At 45.8% G+C, this 24,978-nt stretch overlaps 1 protein-coding gene across 1 annotated transcript in view; it reads right to left on the reverse strand.

Annotated features, from left to right (window-relative positions):
- Window positions 1–4,707: 4,707 nt before the first annotated feature.
- The window catches only part of camk1da (calcium/calmodulin-dependent protein kinase 1Da), an 86,211-nt gene continuing 65,940 nt past the window's right edge, over window positions 4,708–24,978 (reverse strand). The window contains exons 6-11 of the mRNA XM_023799030.2: window positions 20,368–20,443; window positions 16,986–17,098; window positions 14,096–14,174; window positions 12,538–12,625; window positions 11,407–11,575; window positions 4,708–9,566 (exon numbers count right to left, since the gene is read on the reverse strand). Coding sequence (XP_023654798.1) covers window positions 9,430–9,566; window positions 11,407–11,575; window positions 12,538–12,625; window positions 14,096–14,174; window positions 16,986–17,098; window positions 20,368–20,443 — 662 coding nt within the window. The 3' untranslated portion in view covers window positions 4,708–9,429. The remainder of the gene's footprint in view (window positions 9,567–11,406; window positions 11,576–12,537; window positions 12,626–14,095; window positions 14,175–16,985; window positions 17,099–20,367; window positions 20,444–24,978) is intronic.

The raw sequence follows: 24,978 nt of genomic DNA on the forward strand, positions 1-24,978 counted from the left end.
CCAGATGGGTGTCAGTTTGCATGGGACCAGTGAAGTTTGGTTCATTCTAAGAAATTCCCACCAGGCTGTCAGCGATGTGTTGATGTTGATGCTCTTAAAACAGCAATGTCGTTTAAGTATATGACTGATAAATGGCAGGTCCTGGACTCGAATATCATTACAGAAAGTTTGCTCAATATCCAGCCAGTTATGGTCTAAGTTATTTTGCGTAGTCCATTTTAGGACATATATCAATCTATTGGCAAGAAAGTAGTTGTAGAAATTGGGAAGCTCCAAACCCCCACAGTTTTTGGGTTTCTGTAAAGTTTTTAAACTTATTCGTGGTGGTTTGGATTTCCATAGATATTTTGAAATTAAGGAGTCCAGTGATTTAAACCAAGTCCACGGAGGTTGACTCGGAACCATTGAGAACATGTAGTTAATTTTTGGTAGGATCATCATTTTCATTGTTGCTACTCTTCCCAGAAGTGATGTGGGTAGATTGTTCCACCGTGCAAGGTCATCTTCTATCTTTTTAAGCAGCGGACTGTAATTTAATCGCGTCAGATCTGACAGCTTGGCAGAAATGTTAATACCCAGATATCTAATGTTCCCAGATTGAAGTGGGATAGTTGGATTGGACTGGAAGTCACAAGATATTGAAAGAGTAGTCGACTTATTCCAATTAATAGAGTAATCTGATATGGAGGAGAACTTATCTATGAGTCTTATCATCTCCGTGAGGGAACCCTGTGTATTTTGAAGAAAAAGTAATACATCATCTGCATAAAGACTAATTTTATGGGTTATACTTGCTGTTTGAATACCTTTGATATTATTATTATTCCGAATTGCTGCTGGCAATGGTTCAATAAATATAGCAAATAGTGATGGAGAAAGTGGACAACCTTGCCTAGTGCCCCTTCTGAGAGTGAAGCTTGGGGAGATTTGATCATTCGTTTTTACACAGGCTTTAGGTGAACTGTATAAAATTTTAATCCAGGTTACAAATGTCACGTTTGGCAAGCAGGTGAGCGGCGAAGCAGGCAAACAGAGCCGTAAAGACGGACAGACAGGGTTTATTGCGGGTAGACTAGCGGACAAGGAACAAAACATAACAATACAATGACAAATCTGGGGAAGACTGACTGAGGCTCGGACTAAATACACAAGACAAACTGAATTTAACGAGCAACAGTGGAGAACAATCAGGCATAAACACGAGGTAACAAGGTGGGCGTGGCACACACAAGGATCGTACGGGGCTGGGCGTGACATAACCCCCCCCCCCCAAAGGTACGCACACCGGACGTGCCCGAGGGTAGGCGACGGACGAGACGAGGGAACAGGACCTGAAAGACAAAAACCAAGACATCAATGGGGTACCGGAAACAGAACAGAAACACAGAACAAGGACAAGGACAGGAACCAAGACAGAACCCGACAAAGAACAGGAAAGGCAGACAGAGAAGGGAGACACAGAGGGAACACCCACAGGTGACACGAAGGGGCCAGGAGTGAACAGAGGAGAAACAGAAGGAGGAGGAGCAGAGACAGGGGAGACCAGACAGGAACGGAAGGGGGACAAAAGGGAGTCCGAGGGAGCCCAGGCGGGCGACGGGCAGCGGCCGGAGGGGCCGCAGGTGGCAGGGAGAAGGGAGCAGGAGGGAACCACACAGGGGCCGAGGGAACGGGACGAGGGAGAGGCGGAGGGGACACGGAGGGAGCAGGAGGGAACACCGGCTGAGGCAGGCACAAGGGGGAAGCCAGAGTAGGCGGAGGGGAAGCCGAAGCAGGGGGGCCCGGAGGCGGCCGACACGGAGCCAGAGGTGAGGCCGAGGACCGGCACTGAGGAACCGGGGGAGGACCCAGAGGCGACCGCCGACCCGACGGCGCAGGACCCACAGGCAGCCACCGAGCCACAGCCAGGGGCCGAATGGGCGACCCAGGGGGCAGGGCGGGCGGGACCCGGGCCCGACACCTGTGTTCCCGTCCCCTAAGGGACACTGAAAGGCGGGGTCCTGGGGGGTGTCGGCCTCACCGGGGTAATGGCGAGGGAGTCAGAGAGGTCCCCGAGGGTGGAGGCTCAGGCAAAGCAGGGGGCGTGGCGGCAGGCGGTGCAGCCGGAGCCGCTGGCGTTAGCCGGAGCCACGGGCTTTGGCCGCAGGCGGTGCAGCCGGGGCCTCGGGAGTGGCTGCAGGCGGTGCAGCCGGAGCCGCGGGCGTGGCCGCAGGCGGTGCAGCCGGAGCCGCGGGCGTGGCCGCAGGCGGTGCAGCCGGAGCCGCGGCCAGGACGGGCGAGCCGGGCTGGACGGGCAGGACGGGCGAGCCGGGCTGGACGGGCAGGACGGGGGACAGAAGAGCCGGGCTGGACAGAAGAGCCGGAGTCAGAGAGGTCCCCGAGGGTGGAGGCTCAGGCAAAGCAGGGGGCGTGGCGGCAGGCGGTGCAATAGAAAGGACTAATGGAATCCCACGAATAGATAAGCATTGCTCAAATATGGTTAGAGTTCAGCCAAATGAAAAACACACACCCACTAGTGATGGCCAAAATGATGCTTCATGAACCATTTACTGTATTTTTTGACCCCCACTAGATGGTGCTCTTGGTTTGCTTTGGGGGATGCTTTGTTAGGAGGAAATATTCAGTCCTCAATGGTACTTTACTTTTGGAAATGTTAAATACAAAAGAAGACAAAGAGGCTCAAGTAGATAGAATAGTGAGAATAGGTGGTGCCTTAAATCTGTCAGTTTGTTGTTCCATTTGAGTGAGAATTTTCTGGAACTTGAAAAATAGTACTAACAAAACAAATAATGACTGTTTCATTCATGGTGCCAAGTGGTTTGTTTCATATTGTGCCTTTAAATAGGGGTCAATGAGAAATATCACTTAAATCACGATTACTTTATTCACATGCATCATAGAACTCAGTGAAACAGTGAAATTTGTATGTCACAGTTACAGGGAACAGAACAGTTGCGCGTGGACAATAGGACAAAACACAACATAAACAGCGGTGCAAAAAGAGAAGAGACTGCAATATGGGAAGTGCAACAATATATATGCAATAAACTTATGCATGCTGAATATATTTAAGTTAGGTCAAAGTGCAAAAACCATTGATAAAACTGCAAACAAATATGTAAACAATATACCCAGGTGTGTGAACTTCTCCATCTTTCTTGGCAGAGAAAACAGGTTGTTGTGGGTTCTCTGGGAGTAATTATAACAACACAACAGCAAATAAATAGATCTTGAAACAAATAAATCTATCTGCAATTTACCCATAAAATAATCACTTATGTGCGATCAGACCAGGGGCCTGTGGCCTGTACTACGAAGCGGGGTTACTGGCTTATCGGGGTAACTTTTCGTATTTAAGGTAGTCTGGGCAAAATGTAAGCAAACGAATATGAAGTGCATTTAAACTGTGATACCTTAAATCCGACAACTTACCCCAATAAGCCAGTAACCCCGCTTTGCAGTGCAGGCCACAGATTTGACCTAATGACAACAAAATCAGTAATAGCATTATAACATTAACATTACAGCCCAGAACAAAGTAATGGCTTAACATTACCATTACACAATGAAATTAAGATAATGTTAATATATAACAATAAGTGCTAACAGCAAGGTTGTTCAGTGGTTAGCACTGTTGCCTCACACCTCTGCAAACTAGGTTTAAGTGTCTACTGGTGTTCCATGTGTGTGGAGTTTGCATGTTCTCCCCGTGTCATTGTGGGATTTCTTCTGGGTACTCAGGTTTGCCTCACAGTCCAAAAAAACGCTGGGGTTAATTGAAGTTGCCAATTTGCCCATAGGTGTGCATGTGTGAGTGAAAGGTGTGTGTGTGCACACTGCAAAGGGTTGGTGCCCCATCCTGGGTTGTTTCCTGCCTTGCACCCATAGCCTTTGGGATAGGCTCCAGACCCCCTGTAACCCTGAACAGGACAAGCAGTTATAGAAATTAGATGGATGAATGGAAGTATAATAAATGATGAGTAAGTGAGAGATTTATACTTGCACTTACCTGTGAATACAAAATATTTCAGATGCTTCAGAGCCACCCGTGATGTTTGAAAAACCATATAATTCATGATATCCTCAGAACTTACAGAAGGCGGCTCACGTCCATCAAAGTCTTTCATTTTCAATGTGTATGATCACATCTTATTACATCTGTTTTCTCTTTGTGTCTTTTGCTTACATCTGGTGGTAGCTGATTCACATACGCAGAGTGCTCCATTAGTAAGACTAACAAAGGCACCAAAATGGCACCTCCAGGTACCTAAAGCTGTACATTTGGATTGACTAGTTTAATCTGTTAGCCAACTGACATTATCAGGAAGTACATAGCCTTCCCATTTTCAGTGCTGCTAGTGTTGTAGTATTTTCATATTTTCTGGTGCATTTTTGTATTTTTTGGTGTGTCTTCATATTTGCTGGTGTGTTTTGCCCTTCAGGGATTCTATAACCAGGGACTGTATTGGAGAATGGATTTCAGAGCAAATGATATCATAGCGATTAGTATTAGGGTCAGTGCACAGGGTACTTGAGGGATTAGTACTATGGTGAGAAAGCAGAACAGTATTTGAGTTAGTATAGATCGATGTAGATGTTACTGTGGATTAGTACATGTTGAATGAAGGTTAGTATCAGTACTAGGTGGGCTATGTGAAGGGCTGGGGGGGGGGGGTTGCAGTACAAAGAAGGCAGCAGACATTGAACTGTAGCATAATGATCATTCAAAATTTATTGAAGGAACAAAAAAACCAATCACTCTCACTTCTGCGTTCACTGTGATGTAAACTCTGATATGTGTACATGATTGTCAAAGGCATTTGCTGTACACATCCCATAAGCAAACTGTCACATCACAGTAGAGCCACAACAGGCAGCCACTTCCGAAAATAATGGATCATCTTCATAACATGCAAAGAGTAAATATTTCACATTTCATCGGGCTTTGGAAAACACCTTTATGGAAATGTTACAACCACAAGACCTGGATTTTCATAACAGTGTGTTTTATTTAATACATATAGATATTATAGTAGGGTATAATAGTTACGCAGACACTGGTGGAGCCGAGTCTTAAAGAGCGTTAAACATGCGTGCATTTCATAAAAACCTCCTGTAAAGCACATCGGACGCTTATAGACTTGCTTTATTAATACCGTTTTATGAGTGCTTGCTATACTAAAGTTAACTTTTAACAGGTTTGGTGCTTGAAGACCACATATCAATTAATAATAACTTTAGTTTAAAGCATGTCACATCTGGACCAGTCAGTCACAGCACTAAGCTAGAGGTGGAGAAAGCCTTGGTTATTTGGTTGTAAAAGTCAAACATATTACTTTGTTTTATGATGCGTGGTGTGGCACACCAAAGGCCTTGCTTCGGCATTCTGGAAATTACATTTTTAAAACTATGTGACAGGTCAGCTGAGGTCCTGCAATCGTCACTGATTTTCTGTCCTTAAAGTACCGATCGGCCCTGACTGACTGTAAGCGCATCACAATCTAGGACGGGATATCCATTGCGTGGTTTTGAATCAGCTGGAAAAAAGCAGAGGGGGTGCAGTTGGGGAGGACGACAGCTGGAGCTGTCCAATAGACACTCCCTGTTGTTAAAGCAAAAACTGACACGGGAAAGCTAGAGTGCAAGCGTCCCGAAAAGATGCCAGGAGCAAGACTGGGTGTAAAATAGACCACCTGATGGCAGAGGGTGACACAGGTGGCTTGAATGATGCAGCGCCCCCTGGAGGCATAGCATCCTGCACACGCCTTGCTAAAAACACACTACACGCTCATGCCACACACAGACTCGCATTGACCACACGTGACATGGATATAAGCAATACGTCAAAGATATGGAGGGGTGGGACACATCACGGCTTGAGGGTCTTGGGGCAAAAAAAATACAGACCCAATAAAGGTGGGAAATCAGTGACTGAAGCAGGATGAAAGACAACACCAATACAACAGTGTCCTGGTCAGGAATGTAGGATATCAAGCGTGTGGCGTCTCGTACTACTTGCAGGGGGAGCTCTGGCAGACATTCACCCTTGTGTGGTCAGACTGCAGTCAAATTCTGCTCTGCGGAGACAGCGCGACTTTGAGTGCTCCCCCACAAACTGGAGGCACTTCATTACAAATATCCTTATTGGTTGTTTTACATTAGCCCTTAGCATGAAACAATTGAAACCACTCTGCCAAGAGTGATTGGCCGGTCAGTGCTTGCCGGCTATTCTCTAATACTCTGTTCTACTTATCTTTGGCTACCGGTTATGGTTTGTGAGAATTGGGTACCTGGCCTGGTGTCAAAATAATCTAATTGAGAATTTTATTGAAGCATCTGAATGCATCATGAAGGTGGCCATGCTGCTCTCCTGACAAGCGTGACACCCACGGCCTCCCAGTGGCTATTGTGATGTCACAAAGGAGCCAACTTCAGGTGCTCATGGACTGACATCCACGGACTGGCCTCAGGAAGCGGAACATGTAGCATAGATATGTTTGATAAAAATTTGCTTAAAAAAAAAAAATTACCTAATCTTTTGGATCTAAAAAGAAAAATCCCATCAGCTATCTAATTGGTAGAACATCATCCAGAGTATGATTTATCTTATGCAAGCATGTTTCTGAGATGGTGTGAGTAGCAATGGGGGTGAGATGTATAGTCACAATCATGGACAGAGGAAAGCGGCACCTGAGAGGCACACGTGTGTATGCGACAGGGAGAGCCACATTCCGAAGTTCTGTCACACTGGCGTTCCAGTCACACTAGACCAGAGCACCCCCTGGAGGGCACTGCTGAGTCCCTCAGCAATCTGCATTGCACACTGCCTCCAGCAAGCCACTGAATGGGACCCTGAACACACATCTGTCCGGATGGTGTTCGGACCAGCACCATATGTCCTTCTCCGGAATTTCCAAGTACAGCCACACATCCATTTCACTAGAAACAGAAGCATCTTCGAATTCCAGTTGGACCCCAAATCCACCCCACACCCCATCCCAGTATGTTAGTATTGACTGCAGAGATCTGTTATAATATTTGTGTTAAATCCAAACCGTTTACTTTAACTAGTGTCTGGACTAATCCTGCTATGGTAACAATTCATTTTGTGTCTGAGCAGGAATACTAATTTCAGTGTGAAGCAGTAACTGAACACTAGCTTTGATGGCAGCATTAGGATGCCATCACATTTCCCTTAACAAAGAAAAAACTGTAGCTAAACGATGCCTGAGAATCAAAATAAATCTATAGCCAGATGAGTTCTATTAACGACACATGGAAAAATACAACAAAATTATGAAAATGAGTAGGATTTCTGCACATTCACTGCCATGTGACAGAGCTACACTGCATGAAGAGGGCAGGCCGAACCTTTGGCTCCGGCCTATTAAAGATCCAGGCTCAGTGAGTCAAAGCCCTGAATCATGGGGACACGGACATACTGTAAGAGCAGCGAATACAAACACAGAACTGACAGAAGCCATACCCAACGGTACAGATGTGGCAAATGGGAACGTGACTTAATAAAAGGGATGAGGGTGTTTTGGGAGCACGTGGGGGGAGGGGACACTAACCCTGACAACACGGTCGTTGGTGAGTCACAAGAAGAAAGACAGTAACATGGCCTGGAGCAGACCGGGTTTCCACAAAGGCCACCTGGTCACGGGGATGAAGTTCCATCTCCGAGCTGCTGTCCGCCACTTCTAATGACTTCTGGGACGCAAAGCCACCTCCCTCTCCCAGGCTTGACCCAAACAACTCCGCCCTCACCCCAACAGTTCCCCAACCCAAGCCCTGCCCCAGGCTGTGCAAGGAATTCTGGGCCTTCTGTAATGGGAAGAGCTCATAGGCAAGAAAACCAACAGCCGCATTGTGGTAGAGGTGCAAAAAAACTTGCGTTATTACACGCTGAAGTCCACCCCCTTCTGCTAAAATAACACACTGGGAAATGGAGGATTAGCAATCTCCACAAGGTATGGCATTTATCATTCCAAAAACGAATAAGCAAACAAACAAAAAAACAACGAGATACTATAACCAGCAGTGCTTATGGCACCTATAGAATACACCATATTGTAATTTTATTCACTTCGTATATTCTTCACCACGTTACCAAAAATGTAAAGAAACACAATGCACTCTGACAGTTTAAGAGTTGGAAACATACTGAAAAGCTTCCCGCTTCCACGCAGCGGGCCGTTTCCCAGACGCCCTATACGTCTCGGGTTCACACAGACCTACACTGTATAGCCCACGTGCGTTTGCAGTTGTGGAATTCCCTGAGAACTCTAAACTGGGTGTGTCAGCGATACTTCACACTCTGACATCACGCCACCAGAGCCAATAATAACAGCTCTGCCTTTCGTAAGCCCACCTACTGGTAATGCTAATGAAGAAATCTGATCATGGCCATTTCAAACGGGTTTTTTTGTTTGTTTTTCTGTACACAACTCCACAATTCAGAAGCTGATTCCTGAAACATACCAGCACACAGCGATAAACGTTTTATACACTGAATACATACCTCATATAGAATGACTTTAGAAAAAGTATTATAAAGTAAGAAAATAAAGAAACATATTAAATGTTTCCATTAACAAAGAAATTGTACAATGCTATGACCCCATTGTGGGATTTTTAAAACTGTTTACAATCTCTACCGCCGACAGGCAGACGGAGCTCAATGACGGGCCGGTGCAGCGCCGGACCATGCTGAGAAATCGACAGAGCGATGGCAGGAACTGAGGAAGGGAGAAGTCCTCCAAATAAAAAAACAGACAAAGGGAAAGAAAATGCGGTTCAGGAAATAAAAGCCCTGTTGATCATCCAGTCCAGAACAAGAAAAACAAAAGAAAAAAAGTCAATAGAGGGAAACTGTGGTTACATGGTTATGAGGTCAAAACACGTCTAAAAAATGATTCTGCTCAACACCATGATCTCCAGGATGGACATCCACTCAGATGAGAGCTACCTGACCTTCTGGGGCCCAAGAAGCTTCTACAGAAACATGAGGACTTATATTTGCATGAAGATCCTGATCCAATCCTATGCAACGTGAAAAGACTGACCCATGAGCATTAAACATGTCTGATTTACAAGTCAAGCTGCGTTATGTGGGAGTCACGTGGTGACGTTAGGATTGACCTCAGGGCTGACCTTTGGGCCGGGAGCAAGGTGGGGGGGGGGGGGGCGATGCTGTGGCTCCGTGTCGGAGGTGGTGAGACGGTAGAAAATATGGCATTTTAAAGGTCCTCTGCTCATCCAAGTCTTCCCAGGCCAGGAAGAGGAGCAGGGCGAGGGGCGAGCTGGGGGGTCTACCTGAGCAGGCAGACATCCAGGGCAGGGGGACACAGAGGCTGACGGGGCGTAATGGGCGCCCCTGCCTCACAGTGCTGTGGCCTCCCAGCTCGTTCCTCGCGGGACCTGGCGTCACTTGGTCCCTGTGTTGACGACAGTGACGGTGGAGGGACGGGATCGGCTCTGATCTGCTCCGCCGGGTGTGAGGCCCACCGAGGGAGAGGAGGCTGCCGAAGCCAGGCTGCAGGGTGTGGGAGAGGCTGGCGTACCTGCAGACAAACCAGCAATACTCTTAAGTGACAAGTGTCACCGGGGGAGTGACAGGGAGGCACGATGCTGGGGACGCTGAGGCAGGGGTGACAGGGAATCACAATGCTGGAGGGAGGAGAGATTGATGCAACACTGCAGTGGGGGGCCACATGGAGATGCGATACTCGGGGGAGGCAACAAGGAGGCCTGACACTCAGGAGGGAAATATGATGCTGGGGGGGTGACAGAGAGAAATAACACTGGGGAGGTGAGAGGGAGCCAGGATTCTGGGGAGGCAAGAAGGGGACACTACGCTGGGAGGGCGACAGGGTGACACAATGCTGGGGGGGGGGGGGGGGGGGAGAAGACTCGACAACTGGTCCCGTGCCCGATAAACCCGCCCTGGCATGACCCCAGAGAATTGCCTCTGAAATTGCAAACCCGTGATGTCATCATGTGGGGAGGGAGTACAATGCACTATAAAGTTCAGCAGAGTAGCATTTATTATTCCCAGGGTTTGATGCTTTCTTTGTTTGATTTGCTTGAGTGTTTGCTGAATACAGCAGAAATTAAAATAGAGCCGGAGAAATTCATAGTACGGAGCAAATTGCTACCAAAATTTAAAACTAAAACTATCGAGACAAAAAACAAAGAGGTGCAGTACAGAAAAAGTCTAAAAGTGTCCCAATGTTCTATATTTATTGTTGGTAGCCAGCCTCAAAACTGCGATTACACACAATCGAAAACTGGTGCTTGCTCTCCTGAGTATGTTTGTGACGTTGACATATGTAGTCAAATGACAGCACAGGAACAGCACTAGTGGAAAAGAGATGTGAGGTTAAATGGGACATGCTGAGAAGAACTGAAAAGCAGCACCTGAACACATGACTTTGAGCAGCCGGCCTTTCACGGTCACCTGACCATGGCCCTCAGAGGGTTAGCATGACAAGATTATGTTACAAATGGGATTGAACAGGTTGGCCAGTGACTGGCATGACTATTACACTTTGGCATCCACCTCGCAAAGCAGGCTGGATACTCAGGCTCCCTTAAAGGAGGACAGCAGGATTAGGAGCTGGGAGAGGAGGAGGTCTGGCACCTACTGTACAAAGGCAGCACAGTCACATCCTGCCGGGCATCAAACTGCTGGAATTTTCCATTAAATAATGTGCTTTTCATTCCAGTGATGCATTAATTACTGACAGTAGGATGGTGCCAGAGATGGGGGTTTGCATTACGCTATTAGATCATTGTTGTACAATCTTAGATATCTTGCTGCAAGCCATGAGGAGTGAGGGGAGCCAGGGCTGAGACCTGCCCCACGCAAGTTTCCTGGGAATGGTAACCACTCAGAACTGGCACAAAGGACTCAGTAAAGCTAAAACAGACCAGACCTGTTAGCTTGAGGGAACAGTGGTAGGATCTTAGGGTGAACCAGCTGATTTGTGTTGTGTGTAGAACTGGTTTGTGTTAGCATAAAGGTTAATTTGTGTTGTGTGAAGGATTGGTTTATGATAGCATTCAGGCTAATTTGTGTTATCTGAAGGACTGTTTGTGTTAGCATAAAGGCTAATTTGTATTGTGAGGATAGACACGTGTTAGCATGAAGGCTAATTTGTATTGTGAGAAAGACTGGTTGGTATTAGTGTGAAGGCTAATTTATGTTGCGTAAAGGACTGGTTTGTGTTAGCATGAAGGCTAATTTGTATTGTGTGAAGGATTGGTTCATGTTAGAGTTAAGGATAATTTGTATTGTATGAATGAATGGATTATTTTAGCGTACAGGCTGGTTGCTCTGCAAGAAGAGCAGCTGTGTGCCAGTCTGTAGGTTAGTATGCTTAGCATGTTTGACACACTCACATTCCTTGCGGGTTGGGGTGCTAGAGTCTGTGGACTGGCTCTTGACGTGGGCAGCACTGGAGGCCTGGCTGCGGGCCGCCCCATGGCTGCCCTGGTGTGAGCTGTCGATACTGCTGCTCAGCTGCAGCCGCCTCATGTGACGAACCACTGCCGTGGCATTGAAGGCTTGCTGGGGATATGGGATGGGGGGACATTTGTGTCATTCTGGGGTTAAAACTATACAGGTTAACCAATGCTGCAGCAACATGAGTTTATATAACACATAAATCAGCCAGTATCGGCAGGTAATTGAGAAGCTGGTGTCCCATGGCCTCAATTTTAATTATGTAGCAATACTATAGTCTCAGTGTCTCAGTGAAAGTCTCTGTGATACTGTCAATGTTTCAGTGTATCTGTCAATCTCAATGTGGTGCTTCTGTCTGAGTCAGTGTTCCTATTAGAGTTTCTGCACTTCTCTCAAGTCTCACGGCTTCTGTCAGTATCAGCACTTCAGTCATAGTCAGTGACTCTGACAGTTTCTGTGTCTATGTCAGAGTTGCATGATACAGTATATTGGCATATATTAACAATTAACATTTGAGTATCGACTGATATTTGTTAAAAATCAAGATATTGGCATTAGCCGGATGTGTCATCTTAGCTGATATTACCGGCTGATATTTAAACTTTATCAGTATTCAAAGTTAACAGCAGCACAGCTAGAGACATAACTACTACCTACTAAAATTACGCACGTGTTTGTATTGGATGATGAGCCATTTGCCCTAGTGGAGACCGGGGGATTTCCTCGTCTCATTCGCTGCTTATAAGATGTCTCAAACTGCCAACCTGCTACATGTGTCTAATTCATTGTTAAATCTGGCCCGCGGGTCAGTCTTTCATTTTCCAAAGAAAGAAAATAATGTGATGTCATTCTGCTAATCTCCCCCCCAAATGACGAGTGGAAGTTATCAGATCAATCAAAATTTCCATATTGATGCATCACTAGCCTATGTCGGTCTCAGTGTTCCTATCAGAGTTACAGTGTCTCTCTCAGTCTCAGTGTTCCTATGGGAGTTTCAGTGCCTCTGTTAGTCTCAATACTTCAGTCAGAGTTAAAACGCCTGTCAAGTCTTGGTGTCACCTACTCACCCGCCATTTACTCTTAGCAAAATTTTTCCTCATCTGCCGACTGACAGATTCATGGATGTTTTTGCAAAGGGCGGTGTCCCCGGCAATCCTGAAAAAGCACATTGGCCACCAGACATCAAGGTTTTGGCAACATAATCACAAAACATTTAAGATTTATTTTCAACAGCAAACCCCATAATCATGTATGCAAAGTAGTACACATATAAGAACTATAATGTATTTTTCTGTATGGGTACTGCTTCATTAACCATACTTTTGTCCTACAGCTGTTCTAATTTAGCTCCCACAAAAGGCCAATAGATTTCAGTCACATCATAAACAAGATCTCTATCGAATAAAAACGTATAACTTCATTAAATGTGTTTTTTTAACTTTGTCCAGAGCAGGGTAAATAAAATGTCCTTGAACTGTCTGTAGCCATATTGGATCAATGGTATTTCCGCTAATTATGTAATGTGGATTAATCTTGTCATACAGAAAATAAGAGAACTTAAAAGTGCGGCTCATTTTATATAGTCACAAGTGAAATATTTGGATTTTGCAGTGCATGTTTTACCTGTACACTCATTTGTAATAAAGCATTTTGTGATATTTGTGCATGTTGGCTATAATTAGGTACTTCTCTGTGACACAATAACACTCCTTTCTCCTTGTCATGGCACAAAGTGGGGTTGAGTGAGGTCATGCTTAGGTAAGTGTATGAATACATCTCCATGAAACACCAACACATACAGGTATACCCCCCCCCCCCCCAGCATGCTGTATATTGATTTTGTGTTGCTAGCAGTTCTCTGTTGATTCTGTTGTGTTAGCTTTGCTCTAGTTAAAAGACTCTATTAACTATACTCTTTTGGCTGTACTCTGTTAGCTGTGCTTTTTTTACATCTACTCTGTGCCAACCTTCAGTTAACCTTAGCAGGGTAGTGTCAGCTTATTTGTGAGGAATGAATAAGTAGGTGGCCTGGTTGTTTAGAGACAGGCCTTCAGTACGGTAATCTGATTCTGTCCCTGACAGTTTCATAGTCTATGCTATTGTGCAACCACCGCCACCCCCCCACCAAATACTGCAGCCTTCTCCCTGGATATAAACACATTGCTACGTTACTCCCAGACTGCTCCTCAACCTCTCCCATGTCTCCTAGCTCCACTGTGCTCCCCTTGCATAGACTCATTAGTCATTACCAGCCCCTACTCTAGTGGGGGAATCTACTAATTGGTGATTAGCCCCGCAAGATTCAGGATGTGCCATTAAGGCTGGATGCCACTAGTCAGGAAGCATTCATTACGAGGTTTTTTTCAGCCGGGTGAGAGGTGGAGCGGGGTGTTACACTAGAGGGCATTCAATAGCACAATGCCCTGAAGAAGCACCTGTGCTGCTTTCAGTAATAGATGTATAGGCCTACAAGGGCCTAACATGCTAACTCTTCCCCAAAATGTTTATGCTTTCTCTGTACACGAACCACAGTATGCTAAAAGTACTTTGTTAGCATGCTAGTGATGTTAGCTTGCTCAGAAACTCGCTACATGCATTAGTACCACATGCTGGCTACTGTCTTACCAGGGGTGCCGCAGGGCCTGCTCACAGGTGAACCTCTTTTCGGGGTCCTTCTCCATCAGACTGCTAATGAAGTCCTTCGCTGTCGAACACAAACACAAGCATGCTCGTTACCATCTTTAACATTTCCACAAACATAAGATGCTGTTTCTCTGTACATGTTATGCTGGTACTTTAATACTAGAATGGCATACCTTCCACTCAAAGAGCAAACACCTTTCATGGTCTGGATACTGACGCTTTGCTGAACACAAACACATGGGGAGAGCTCTGCTGAGCCTTTGGGGAGTGTTTGCCCATACACTGGAATACCAGCTTGATTAGTCAGCTGTCTTTCAGTAAACTCTGGGACGTTTTCTGTGGCTCGTTTATTAGAACAGGCCTGTAGATTGCTGGCACCAGTTTGGTCTCCAGAGAGAGGAGTTCGACTGCCATGGTGACCTCTCCGCTCTCATCTACTAAATCCGTGAGCAGGTGTGAGCACCATACTGGCTACATACAGGCCAGGGGCCACATCTGGGAGCCAGCCCAAAAGTCAGTGGTCCATGCATGTGTACATCTGTACCAAATGCGGGTGTTATTTTGGGCATGTGGGTCTCACGACAAGCATTTGCTAAAGCTAATAGTTCCAGCCAGTTGGCCTGTCTCAGCTGAAATTCACTGTAAATGTAACAAAACTTTTTTAGTATTTATTTCACAAAGCATGTTTTACTTTGGAGTTTAAGTGTTTTGATAAACAGATGGTCTTTTTAAAGCTTGTTTTGAACTGTTTTACAATGTGCTATATATTAGGTCGAGCAGATTTCCTTCAGGGACTCTAATTTCCAATATGGAGGCAGCAGACATGCAGTTACAGTAGGCTAACTAGCACCTCTAAATTATGTGTGTGTCCCATTGGACTGACATCCCATACAGGGTGTACCCCAGCCTTGTACTCTATGCTGCCTAGAATGAACTAAATAATTTAATAAAATCATAGTTTAACAAAATCATAGTCAAAACTGTCTTGTCTCTCCAGCATGATAACCATTTTCTTTTGCTTTTGCAGGAGCTTCGTAAACTCTGCATTTCAGTGGCGGCACTTCCTGAGGTATGCAGACCGAGGAGTGGCCAGATCTCTGTAGGTAGATACCTATTATTAGTCTGGTCACTCTGATGGCTGTCATACTCAGGGAGTAGCTGTTGCTGTGGCAGATTGGCTCCTCCCAATGGTGTCCGATATCACTCCTTTTAATGAGTGCATCATGAGACTCACATTAAGGCACTCTCTGGGTGTTAATAGGACTGGCTATGAGGACTGTGTCAGTCCCCACACGTTTGGAGACTGTGGTGAAAGTGGCTCTATGTTCCTTATCTTTGCAAAAGGTCAGGGTCTGCGAACGCTAGATTCTGGTTCTAGTGCCCTGAGTCGCATCATTGGACTTGGTACTCCAGTACTGATGGTGCGGTGAAGGAGATCAGTCAGATCCTTGTGACCAGAGACTTGTTGTTGCTATTCTGAAGATTTAGCTGAAGTCCAGTGGATTGCCACATACTAGGAAAATGAGGCGGGACCTGACCAGACTTCAAGATCAGGCTGATTCTAATGACTTGATGTTTGTGTGAGAACTTGCAGACTTGTATGCGACTGCTGATTCTAATGTGATGTCGGAAACTTTTTGTGACAGGACCTAAAGGTTGCTGAGGGTTTTATTGGTTTTGCCGGTGTTCCCAGAAGAAGGTGTTACATGTTGCATGGCACCCTGTATATTATCAAGAGGAGTCACAGAACACGGCTTGATGGCAACTCCGGTCTGTACCAGGAACTGAGAAGGACGGCTGTGAGGGCTCTGAGGGCGGATAAGGAGGCATTTATTCAAGGAATCTGAGAGCAAGTGATACACCATCTATAGCCTAGTGACCCATGTCCTCCTTACAGAGGAATCGAAGCATTATGCACATCCAAATCTGTTCCTCAGAGAGTTGCAGTCAGGGTGGGTGATGGAATGGTCCTTATGGATGACACTGCATTTGCGACCCACTGGGCTGGCTACTTTGAGCAGCCGACTAAGCTGATTCTCTGGCTAGGACAATGGACATCTGTGGTTCCACAGTTTTTGAGGCTGGTCCTCCGATTTGCTGTGAACCACCCAGTCTCATTGAGATTGCACAATTGCACAGGTGGTGAACCAGCTGGGGCTAGGGAAGGCTGCAGGGACCTGTGGTATCCGGGGTGAACTTCTCCAGGCTAGTGGGAAGGCTGTCCTCCTGGCATTGCAAGTGATCTTTGCTTCCATTTGGGAGATAGGTGTCATCCCAATTGACAAGGAAATTGGACTCCTTGTCCCTTTCTGTAAAGGGAAGGGTGATCACCTGGATTGCGACCGCTACAGGGGGATAAGACTGTTGTTAGTGCTCATCCTCAACAGGATCCATGATCACTTGCTCGCCTCATTGAGATGAAGACTGGACACCTTTGGTACTGTATGTATGGGTACTGCTGGTTTTGACTTTGTGTCACACAAGCGGTTGCTCAAGGACTCCTGAATGAGGCATATTATCTGATTGTGATGAAGTGTGAGTTATGGCACTACAGTCATGTGGCATGATTCCCTGAGGGTGATCCGGCTTGCAGGATCCTCATTGCTGAGGACCCAAGTGGCTGGACTAGGCAAAGGGAACACCTATGTAATACCTGGCTGCGGCAGATAGACGGCCATTTCTAGAGCATGGGACCGTGGTGTATCGTTGTGTGGTGGGTGCAGCAATGTGCTGTATCAGTGCATGCTTCCAAACCTGACCTAACCTGACACAGAAGCAACCACTAATACTCTTCCAAATAAATACACATTTCATGAATATTCTAACAATTGCACATTGATTATTAATAAGGTACACAGTTAGATTTACTTACCGGAATCTGAGATATCATCCCAGTAGGGTGCATCAAATTCATAATCCGCCTTAAGTATCTGCTCAAAGAGCTTTGAGTCGTTCTCATCGTAAAACGGAGGATAGCCACACAACCTGCAAGACAGGAAATAATGTCACCAAAAGCAAAACAAAAATACTATATTGCTTGCTGGACTGTGGAGCCTCACACCCTTTCATATAAAAGATAGGCTACTCTTGCATGTGACATCTCTGTTGGGTAGTTTGGCCCACTGAGCTCGAACATGTATTAGTATCTCTGTCAGAAAGATTTTCATGGTGCCTGCGATGGATTGGTGCCCCATCCTGGGTTGTTCCCTGCCTTGTGCCTGTAGCCTCCGGGATAGGCTCTGGACCCCCTCGACCCTGAACAGGATAAGCGGTTTCACAAAATGGATGGATGGATGAAATGGTGGTGCATGACCAAGTAACAGCACACATAGCATTCTTCCATTTTTAGATGCTCTTATCCAATCAGAGCTGCACAAAACCAGAAGGAAAGTTTAAGGCAGGGCGGACTGTTGTAGGCTACGTATGCAAAACACACAAATTCAGATTAAATGGCATGAATGGGACACATTTAGACAAGTCAGAGGTGTGGGAGAGACACTAGGATGAAAATGAAACCGGTGAAATTGGGTCTGGTGTCTTACCATGCAGACCATTAATTGGACCACATAATGGACATTTTTATGGCTTGTAGAAGCGTCTGAGATTACAGGTACAAGTTTACTGCCCTGGGGTTACAAATATACTACGGTTATTAATGATCAAACTAAATCTTCAGGGAAATGCAGTAAAATGATAATGTCTTCCTTAAGGATCACTCAAGGAAAGCAAGCTTCTTGCCACTGTTTTGCTAGTTTCAGATGAAGGCAGTCTAGCAAATTCCTCACAGACACTAAGACAGTTGTAGTTGCAGAGACAGGAGCAATCATCTTGCTCTATTGCCGAAGCTGTCCTCACAACGGACATATGGCTAACCAGACATCTGTCACTTATTCTTCAGCGTTTCACCTAACTGGCCCAAACTTTTCATCTTTGCCATGTCTGTTTGTTTTATGAAATGTAGCTTTCTTCCATCAAGGAAGACAATAAAACTGACAAAAATGGAAAAGGCACATAAACTAGAACATAGATCACTGTCAGAGCTAAGCAGCAATTTCTTTCTTTTTCGTAGTCTAAAGTGGAATGTGGCTGTGCGGGTTAGCACTAGAAAGTTTGCTGGTTCCAATCCCGTGGCTGGCAGAGTGATGTTATGCTTGAGCAAGGCCCTTAACGGCAATTACTCCAGGGATACCATATGACCCTGCTCTCTGATCCTCACTCCTACATAAATAAATATTAATATATTTCATAAGATAATACCAAACATTGTTTTCCTGCTTGTAACAGGGTCCCTTCAGGTTCTGTCCGTATGATTAGAACCACGTTATTTCATTTTAAAAATGTAGAAGTGGAAACTGTGAAGCGTAAAATTAAAAGAAAATTAACTAGCAAGGACCTGGGAAGATGGCAGATCAAAGCCCCTGACATGAGAGGCTCAGGTTAGCTAGCAAATGGTTTCCTGGGCTGTGGGTCATTTTTCCACCGTTCTATTAATAAGAGGAACCACTTTCGGAGGCCTTTCTTGTGAAACAGGGTTGAGCTGTACTTAAGAACAAATAACTCAAAATGAGAAGGGCATCCTAACAACTCAGTGCAGATGGTCAAACAGCTGCTTTCTTGAAACACAGAACCCCCATCCCCCAGAATAGCTTTGAATCTCCTCCTCACTTGTACACTTGCAGAGTTTCCAGTGTTGTCATGGTTATGGCAATATAACTCTGCTCTCGTGTTAACTTTGCAGGTCTTCCTTTGCAAAGCCTCTACTTTCTGTCCAGCATCCCCCCGTGTTACCTGTGACTTTTGAGCCCCGGCTTAGCCCGTCCAGGTTTCCTAGCAAATCCCCTCCAGCCTATGGCTTAGTTCTTATTTTATCTCTTTTCCTCCTCCTTGCTCCAAAGGGGAAAAAAGTAGAATTCAAATCTAAATCATAAAGGACAATAAAATATATTTTTTTCTACTAGTGTTTGCGCCTGAGTGTGTGTGTATGTGGGGAGGGGGGGGGTTGTTTTGGCACCAACTGTGGGTGACAAGAGGCTGGCACATCTCGGGCTAGCATCCCACATGAACGCCCGCACTGCATGCTGGGAAAGGTCAGCTCTCCTGCGATCATTCTTCCACAGAGCCAACTCCAATTGCTGACAGCTTTGCGAGATGGGGTGGGTGTGTGTGGGTGTGGGGGGGCTTTATCACCTAGCTTTGAATCTGCAGATTTGTGGGTCTGAAAAATGTGAGTGACCCTTAATGACTGATGAGTCAGATTGGTAAGAGCAGCAGCTATCAGCACAGAGAAGCTGGACTATAAGAGAAAAACTCTGCAGGTCTGAATCGCAGCAGGGGCATCACTACTACCTTACAGTCAGAATTACAAGCTGCCCATATGAGTGGGAGCAGCTTCTAGCTATTGGTTGGGAAAACCATTTGCTAAGCTAAGACATACTATGTGTGGCTTCTGAGTCAAAGACAGGGTGAGGAAGGATGGCAGTGAAGAGGGACTAGCAGGCAGCCCCTGATTTGCACATCAGAGATCAAAGTCAGTGATGGAGGGTTGGTTGATGAGTAATCAAACGGCAATGGAGCCGTTTGTGTATGTGTACATCCCTGGCTCTGCAGGGGTGAGGCAGCCTTCCCCGTACCCCACAACTCCAGCCAGCGCCTCCACCCACACCTGACGAGAAAGGAGCGGGGTGCCTCCGACCGCACGACTGCCACATGACAAACTTTTCACCAAATGCAGCAACTAGCCCTTATTCTTCCCATCTGAGCTCTAACTGTCAGAAAACAAAAGTGCTGGACTAAATAATGCCTAAGTATATAGTAATATCTAATTGGTCTAAGAAGTATACAGAGAACTCAACGGTCTAAACAACGGTTGAAAAAAGAGACACTGAACCATGCCCGAATATGGTTACTGGTGATTGTGGGCGGGGCTGCCTTTGTAGCCCCTCCCACAGTTAGGGGTCCGTTATAAGGCCCGTGAACCAGATAAAAGGTGAGGCTTCTAAGGAGGATTAGCGCCGCTCTTATCTGGGATCTGTACTCTGCTTGGCTCCTGCTTTCACACACCCCCGCAGCGTGGCACCCTAAAAGCCATAATAACAGCAGTTAAAAACTGAAGTGTCACGGGGAATTAGCACATGCAGACTGTTCCATATTCATCCTGAGAGGGTGCCTCTCACAGCGGGAGATCAACTTTGTGTCTCTAGCAGCATGATGTTATGCCACCAGGGGGAGTGCTCATACTCAGAGGGTTTACTCACAGGATGTAGGCGATGACGCCGATTGACCAGCAGTCCACAGCCTTGCTATAGGGCTTCTGGGCCAGGACCTCTGGAGCTGTGGAGAAACACGGGGAAGTTCAGCCGTCTCCCTGGAGACCAGAACTTTCTGGATCCATGCACTTGATAAGACCCCTCATCATTCAAACTATACCTTTTCAGCCACATTTCTTAGCCAGAGGTAAAAATTTTGCTATTGAAGGATACTTAATCTTGAGCATGGACTGTCACATGAGTAGACACTAACCCAACAGACTGCATATTTTTACAGAAAATCATGAGGTTGAGGCTGTTTTTCACAGTACTGTAGGTATCCTCTGTTGGCATTGACAGCATAGTCTTACCTTTGCGCTGTTAGCTCATTGGGTCACTGGGGGCTTACCGCATGTTTTCAGGACTTTTCACAGCCCCGCCCTCCAATGTAACAGGGAACGATGCTGTGCATCCTGATGGCTGAGAGCCAAAAATAATTTCCCATGGTGCATTTCAACAAAAGCTCTGGGTACATAGTGCTTCAAGGAAATGATGGGATGTGGGTTTGTTAACATATGGATGTGCAAACCACACATAATTAAAAATAAATTTAATGGTCCAGTAGTTTATTTTTCTAAACTCTCCAAGGTGCTCTGTTTGTATTGTGGATTTGAATGTGTTTATATGTGTATGTGTTTATGAATCTGCTTTCAGAGAAACCACTTTTGGTTTCTATTCTACAACACAGTGCAAAAGTCTTAGACAGTCCAAGAAAATTATATTTGAATTATGTTGGTGTAAAACTGATTTTATGTTTATCAATGTGCATCCACTTAGCCATTTCAAAACATCTCCTATAATCACCCCAGCATCTGCAGTAACCATTCAATGCACCAATGTCTTTTGGACTCAACCAATAGGACACCATGTTTGGCTAATCAATACCTCATCAAGTTATTTAATTAAGTTAATTAATTAAGTGAGCAGGTCTGTATGAATTGGTCTTGAGGCCCCATTTGAGTTGGTATCTCAGAGCCATAACCAGGTACATTATCGGGTTACTTGGGCTCCCTGACTGAATGATTCATGAATGCATTGGGACCCAGTTGCCATGGTGATGACCCGGCTCCCTATTTGTAATAGACTTCCACAAACTCTGAGGGGTCCCTCCATTTGTCCCCTACCCCACTGTTGAATAGCACACAGCCCACTAACATCAGCACACCATGCCAAGTTGTCAGCTCACTTGTCTGGAACATCAAAGCTCTTCCAGCTTTTAATGGTCTGACTTCCATGCGATTTCCATGCGTTTGAAGGACCAGATTCCTCAAATTGAAAAATTGTCCTGACTATCCAGCTTATTACCTTATTCCAGATAACAAAGCAGTTTCCTCCTAAAACAAACCCTCCATCAGCTTTCTATACCTTCTTCTGTGTACTGGATTCCCCACAGGCTCTGTAGAATCCTCACAATCTGTACACAACCTTCACCGCTACCCCACCCAAAAAAAAAAAATCTGTATTATCTTATTGTTTTGAATAACAGCTGATCCACCTGCGGTTCATTTCCAAGTTACAGTGTAGAGCGGCATGAGCTTCTGAAAGATAACCCAGAATCTTCAGAGAGTGAAGTTTCCATGGTGTCCCTCCCTTTGATCCCATACAAAGACATCAAAGGCTGGCCTGAACTTACCCACAGTGCACTGGGAATGAAAACAGCAGACAGCCAAGTGCCCAGACTGGCCACCAGCCGTTCCTCCCTGGTCTTTAACCCTAGATTGCCGACTTCCTGTTTCTGGATAATAGTGGTGTGGATAATAGTGGTTTTGGATTGGAGAAGGGGAGGACCCATTCGATAGCATCTTTCAGGGGCCCAGCCAGGTGCAGCCATGCCTCCAAGTGACACCTGGAGCTGACCTGGCAGTACTGTGATATTATTGCAGCCTCTGGCTATTAACAGACCCCAGCTATCTCTCATGAATTCCCCGCTACTCAACACCTCTAAAGTTCAACCATTGATACCAGCTGGTGCCAGATTTTAGCTTAGTCATTGATGTATCGTAATTACCCCAATTTACAGTGAGCTCCAATGTTAGTTACAGAGACAATGCTGTCTATGCATGGAACCAGGACTATGAAGGGTGATCGAGACTGTAACCAGGTGATGGTAGTCGTCAGACGCATGATGTATATAGCCTTTAATTTTTAAAAATCCTTATGTGAAACTGAACATCACATTAAATAACTGGAAGGCAATGAAAATGCCTGCAGACAGGGAAGAATTGGCATTCACCCTCCATACTTTAAAGAGTCTGAACACCAATACCATTATTATTAATAATTCCCATTATTTGTTTAACAAGTGCCTTTTATTAAACATTTGCAGTGGCATTTCAGCATTTAGCGTGTTGAGCTGGGTGTTTTCCTGAAGCAGTGTGGGTAGATGGCCTCTTATAGAGATTCTACAGCAAGATCCCTCTGGGGATGTTTGAGGATCAAACAAAAAGCCACCTGTCTCCTGAGATCCCAAAACCGTGCAGTGATACAGCCACTGGATGCGTCCACTGCATTGGGGATTACCGCACTGACCCTCACTGCCACATTCTCCATAGATTTGACACGGGCCAGCTCAGAAATGCAGGTCAGGAACTGGACCGCAATAAAAAGGACCCAGTAGTAGGTCAGAAGCTCAGCTTCATCGCTGGTGGCTACTTCCCATTGTGACCCTGAACAGATCCCAGAAAATTACATGAAATTCCCCCTTATGTGGTTAATTTTTTTCTCTCCGTAATTCTGGGCAATTTCTCCACAGTGCAGAAACATCCACTCTGTTTTTAATTCAGACCGCATTAAAGAAATTTCCCTGAGTAATGTCACTGGACCTATTTTTACTCAGGAATGCAGTTTTCTTGAATTGGATCATGGGGTATATGCTATTCTTAGCAGGATATCTAGCTGCAAGATCAGATTTATGGCTTTTTAGTCTACAGAGGTATGAGGTGGACATTAGGGGAAGTGGACGGGGGGAGGGCAGTACAAAGGAAATGTGAATGACAGCACCAACGGTCGGGACCAGTGATGCAGCGGAGACAGGGATGAATGGCTCAAAGACTTTACCATTTTAAGGCCGAAATTCCAATGCTGCCTGAGCGCTAACAGTGGCTGGAGGCAGCCTCCTGGCCTGGATTCCTGTGAGCAGAGAAGAACACACTGTGGCACTCTACCGCTCTGCTGTGCCGTAAGGTGGAGTACGGCTGCGGTTTGGTGTGTCCTGATGCTTGGGAAAGTCCCACCTCATCACCAAGAGTATGTTGCCATATTTTTTATATCACATCTTTCTGGGGATACATTTTGAGCATTTTTTTTCAAAAAAGTTTTTGGAACGTCCCCAGAAAACAAATTTTGCAGTTTAAGAATGAGTAATCAGTAGAAGATGAGTAATTAAAGTACTATAGTGACAAAAAATGGGACATCCCTGTGGGGGAGTGTATGTGTGTGTGTATGTGTGTGTGTTCACCATTGGGGCCTGAGTCTACTGCCCCTTACAGTCAGCTGCTCGCCGTCACCTCTGGGCCCAGCACACTGTCTGCATGATGCGGCAATGGCAGCACCCTCCTCTTCTGCAGAGAGGCAATGTGTCCCAGCTGTGGCTTATGTTCTTACACCCCACCTTTCCATCTTTGTCTCGCCTCACTCACTCTCTCTTTAAATCTCTCTCCCTCCACTTATTTCCATCATTTTCTTCCCATCTGTCATGTTTTTCTTCTCCCTTTCCATATCTATCAGTGTTTTCCAGTCACCGGGGAGGGTGCAATAGCACTGTGAGCGATCCAGAGGTGTTGGGCCTCCAGGAGTGAGTGTGTGTGTGTGTGTGTGTGTATATAGCATGCCAATCTCTGCTTGCTTTTCTCCTTCACATAGGGAAAAATAAGACTTGGGCTCAGAAAAACTCAGCTCCCCCAAGATAAGCACTCAGAGGCCCATTCCCCAGAATACGGCATTTTAGCCGGAGGGTCAGTCGAATTCTCTGCTCAAAAACAAGGACGAGAACGTATCCTGATTCAGTCCAAAGCCAGACACTGTGATCTCTGGTGTATTTATTCATTTAAATTTAAATTGCACATGCATTTATGCAGAGGGTGTCACATAAAATGGATCTGCCATCTGTTTTCCTGTCCATTTGCTATATATCTTCAATCTGGTACACAAACTGAAATGAGATGCAATAGGTGGTGGTGGTGGGGGATTGACACCTCAAAAAACCATACTGTAAGATGACAAAACTGCCTTCCCTGGACGAGCACGGCTCATATCTGGCTATTGTTACAAAGCTGTAAAAAGTGCGCCCCCCCCCCCCCCCTCTGGTCGGTGGTTCATCCCTGGGAACAGGCATCACGCTTGGAAGAAATAGCCATATTTTCTGACTGCGTGCGGCCTTGAGCGGCGGCCCGACGGATCCACCTGCTCCTCCGGGCATGGACAGCCGCCCACTGGAGCCCACTGAGCCACTTCATTCAGCGAGCAGGACGCCAGCCTCTATTTTGGGCCTGTTTACGTCACTCATCCTCTGCATAGCTGTTAGCATGCATAGGACTTCTGCTCTTTAGCCTTAATTAAAGC

The sequence above is a fragment of the Paramormyrops kingsleyae genome, chromosome 3, assembly GCF_048594095.1.
Source record: "Paramormyrops kingsleyae isolate MSU_618 chromosome 3, PKINGS_0.4, whole genome shotgun sequence".
NCBI lineage: Eukaryota > Metazoa > Chordata > Actinopteri > Osteoglossiformes > Mormyridae > Paramormyrops > Paramormyrops kingsleyae.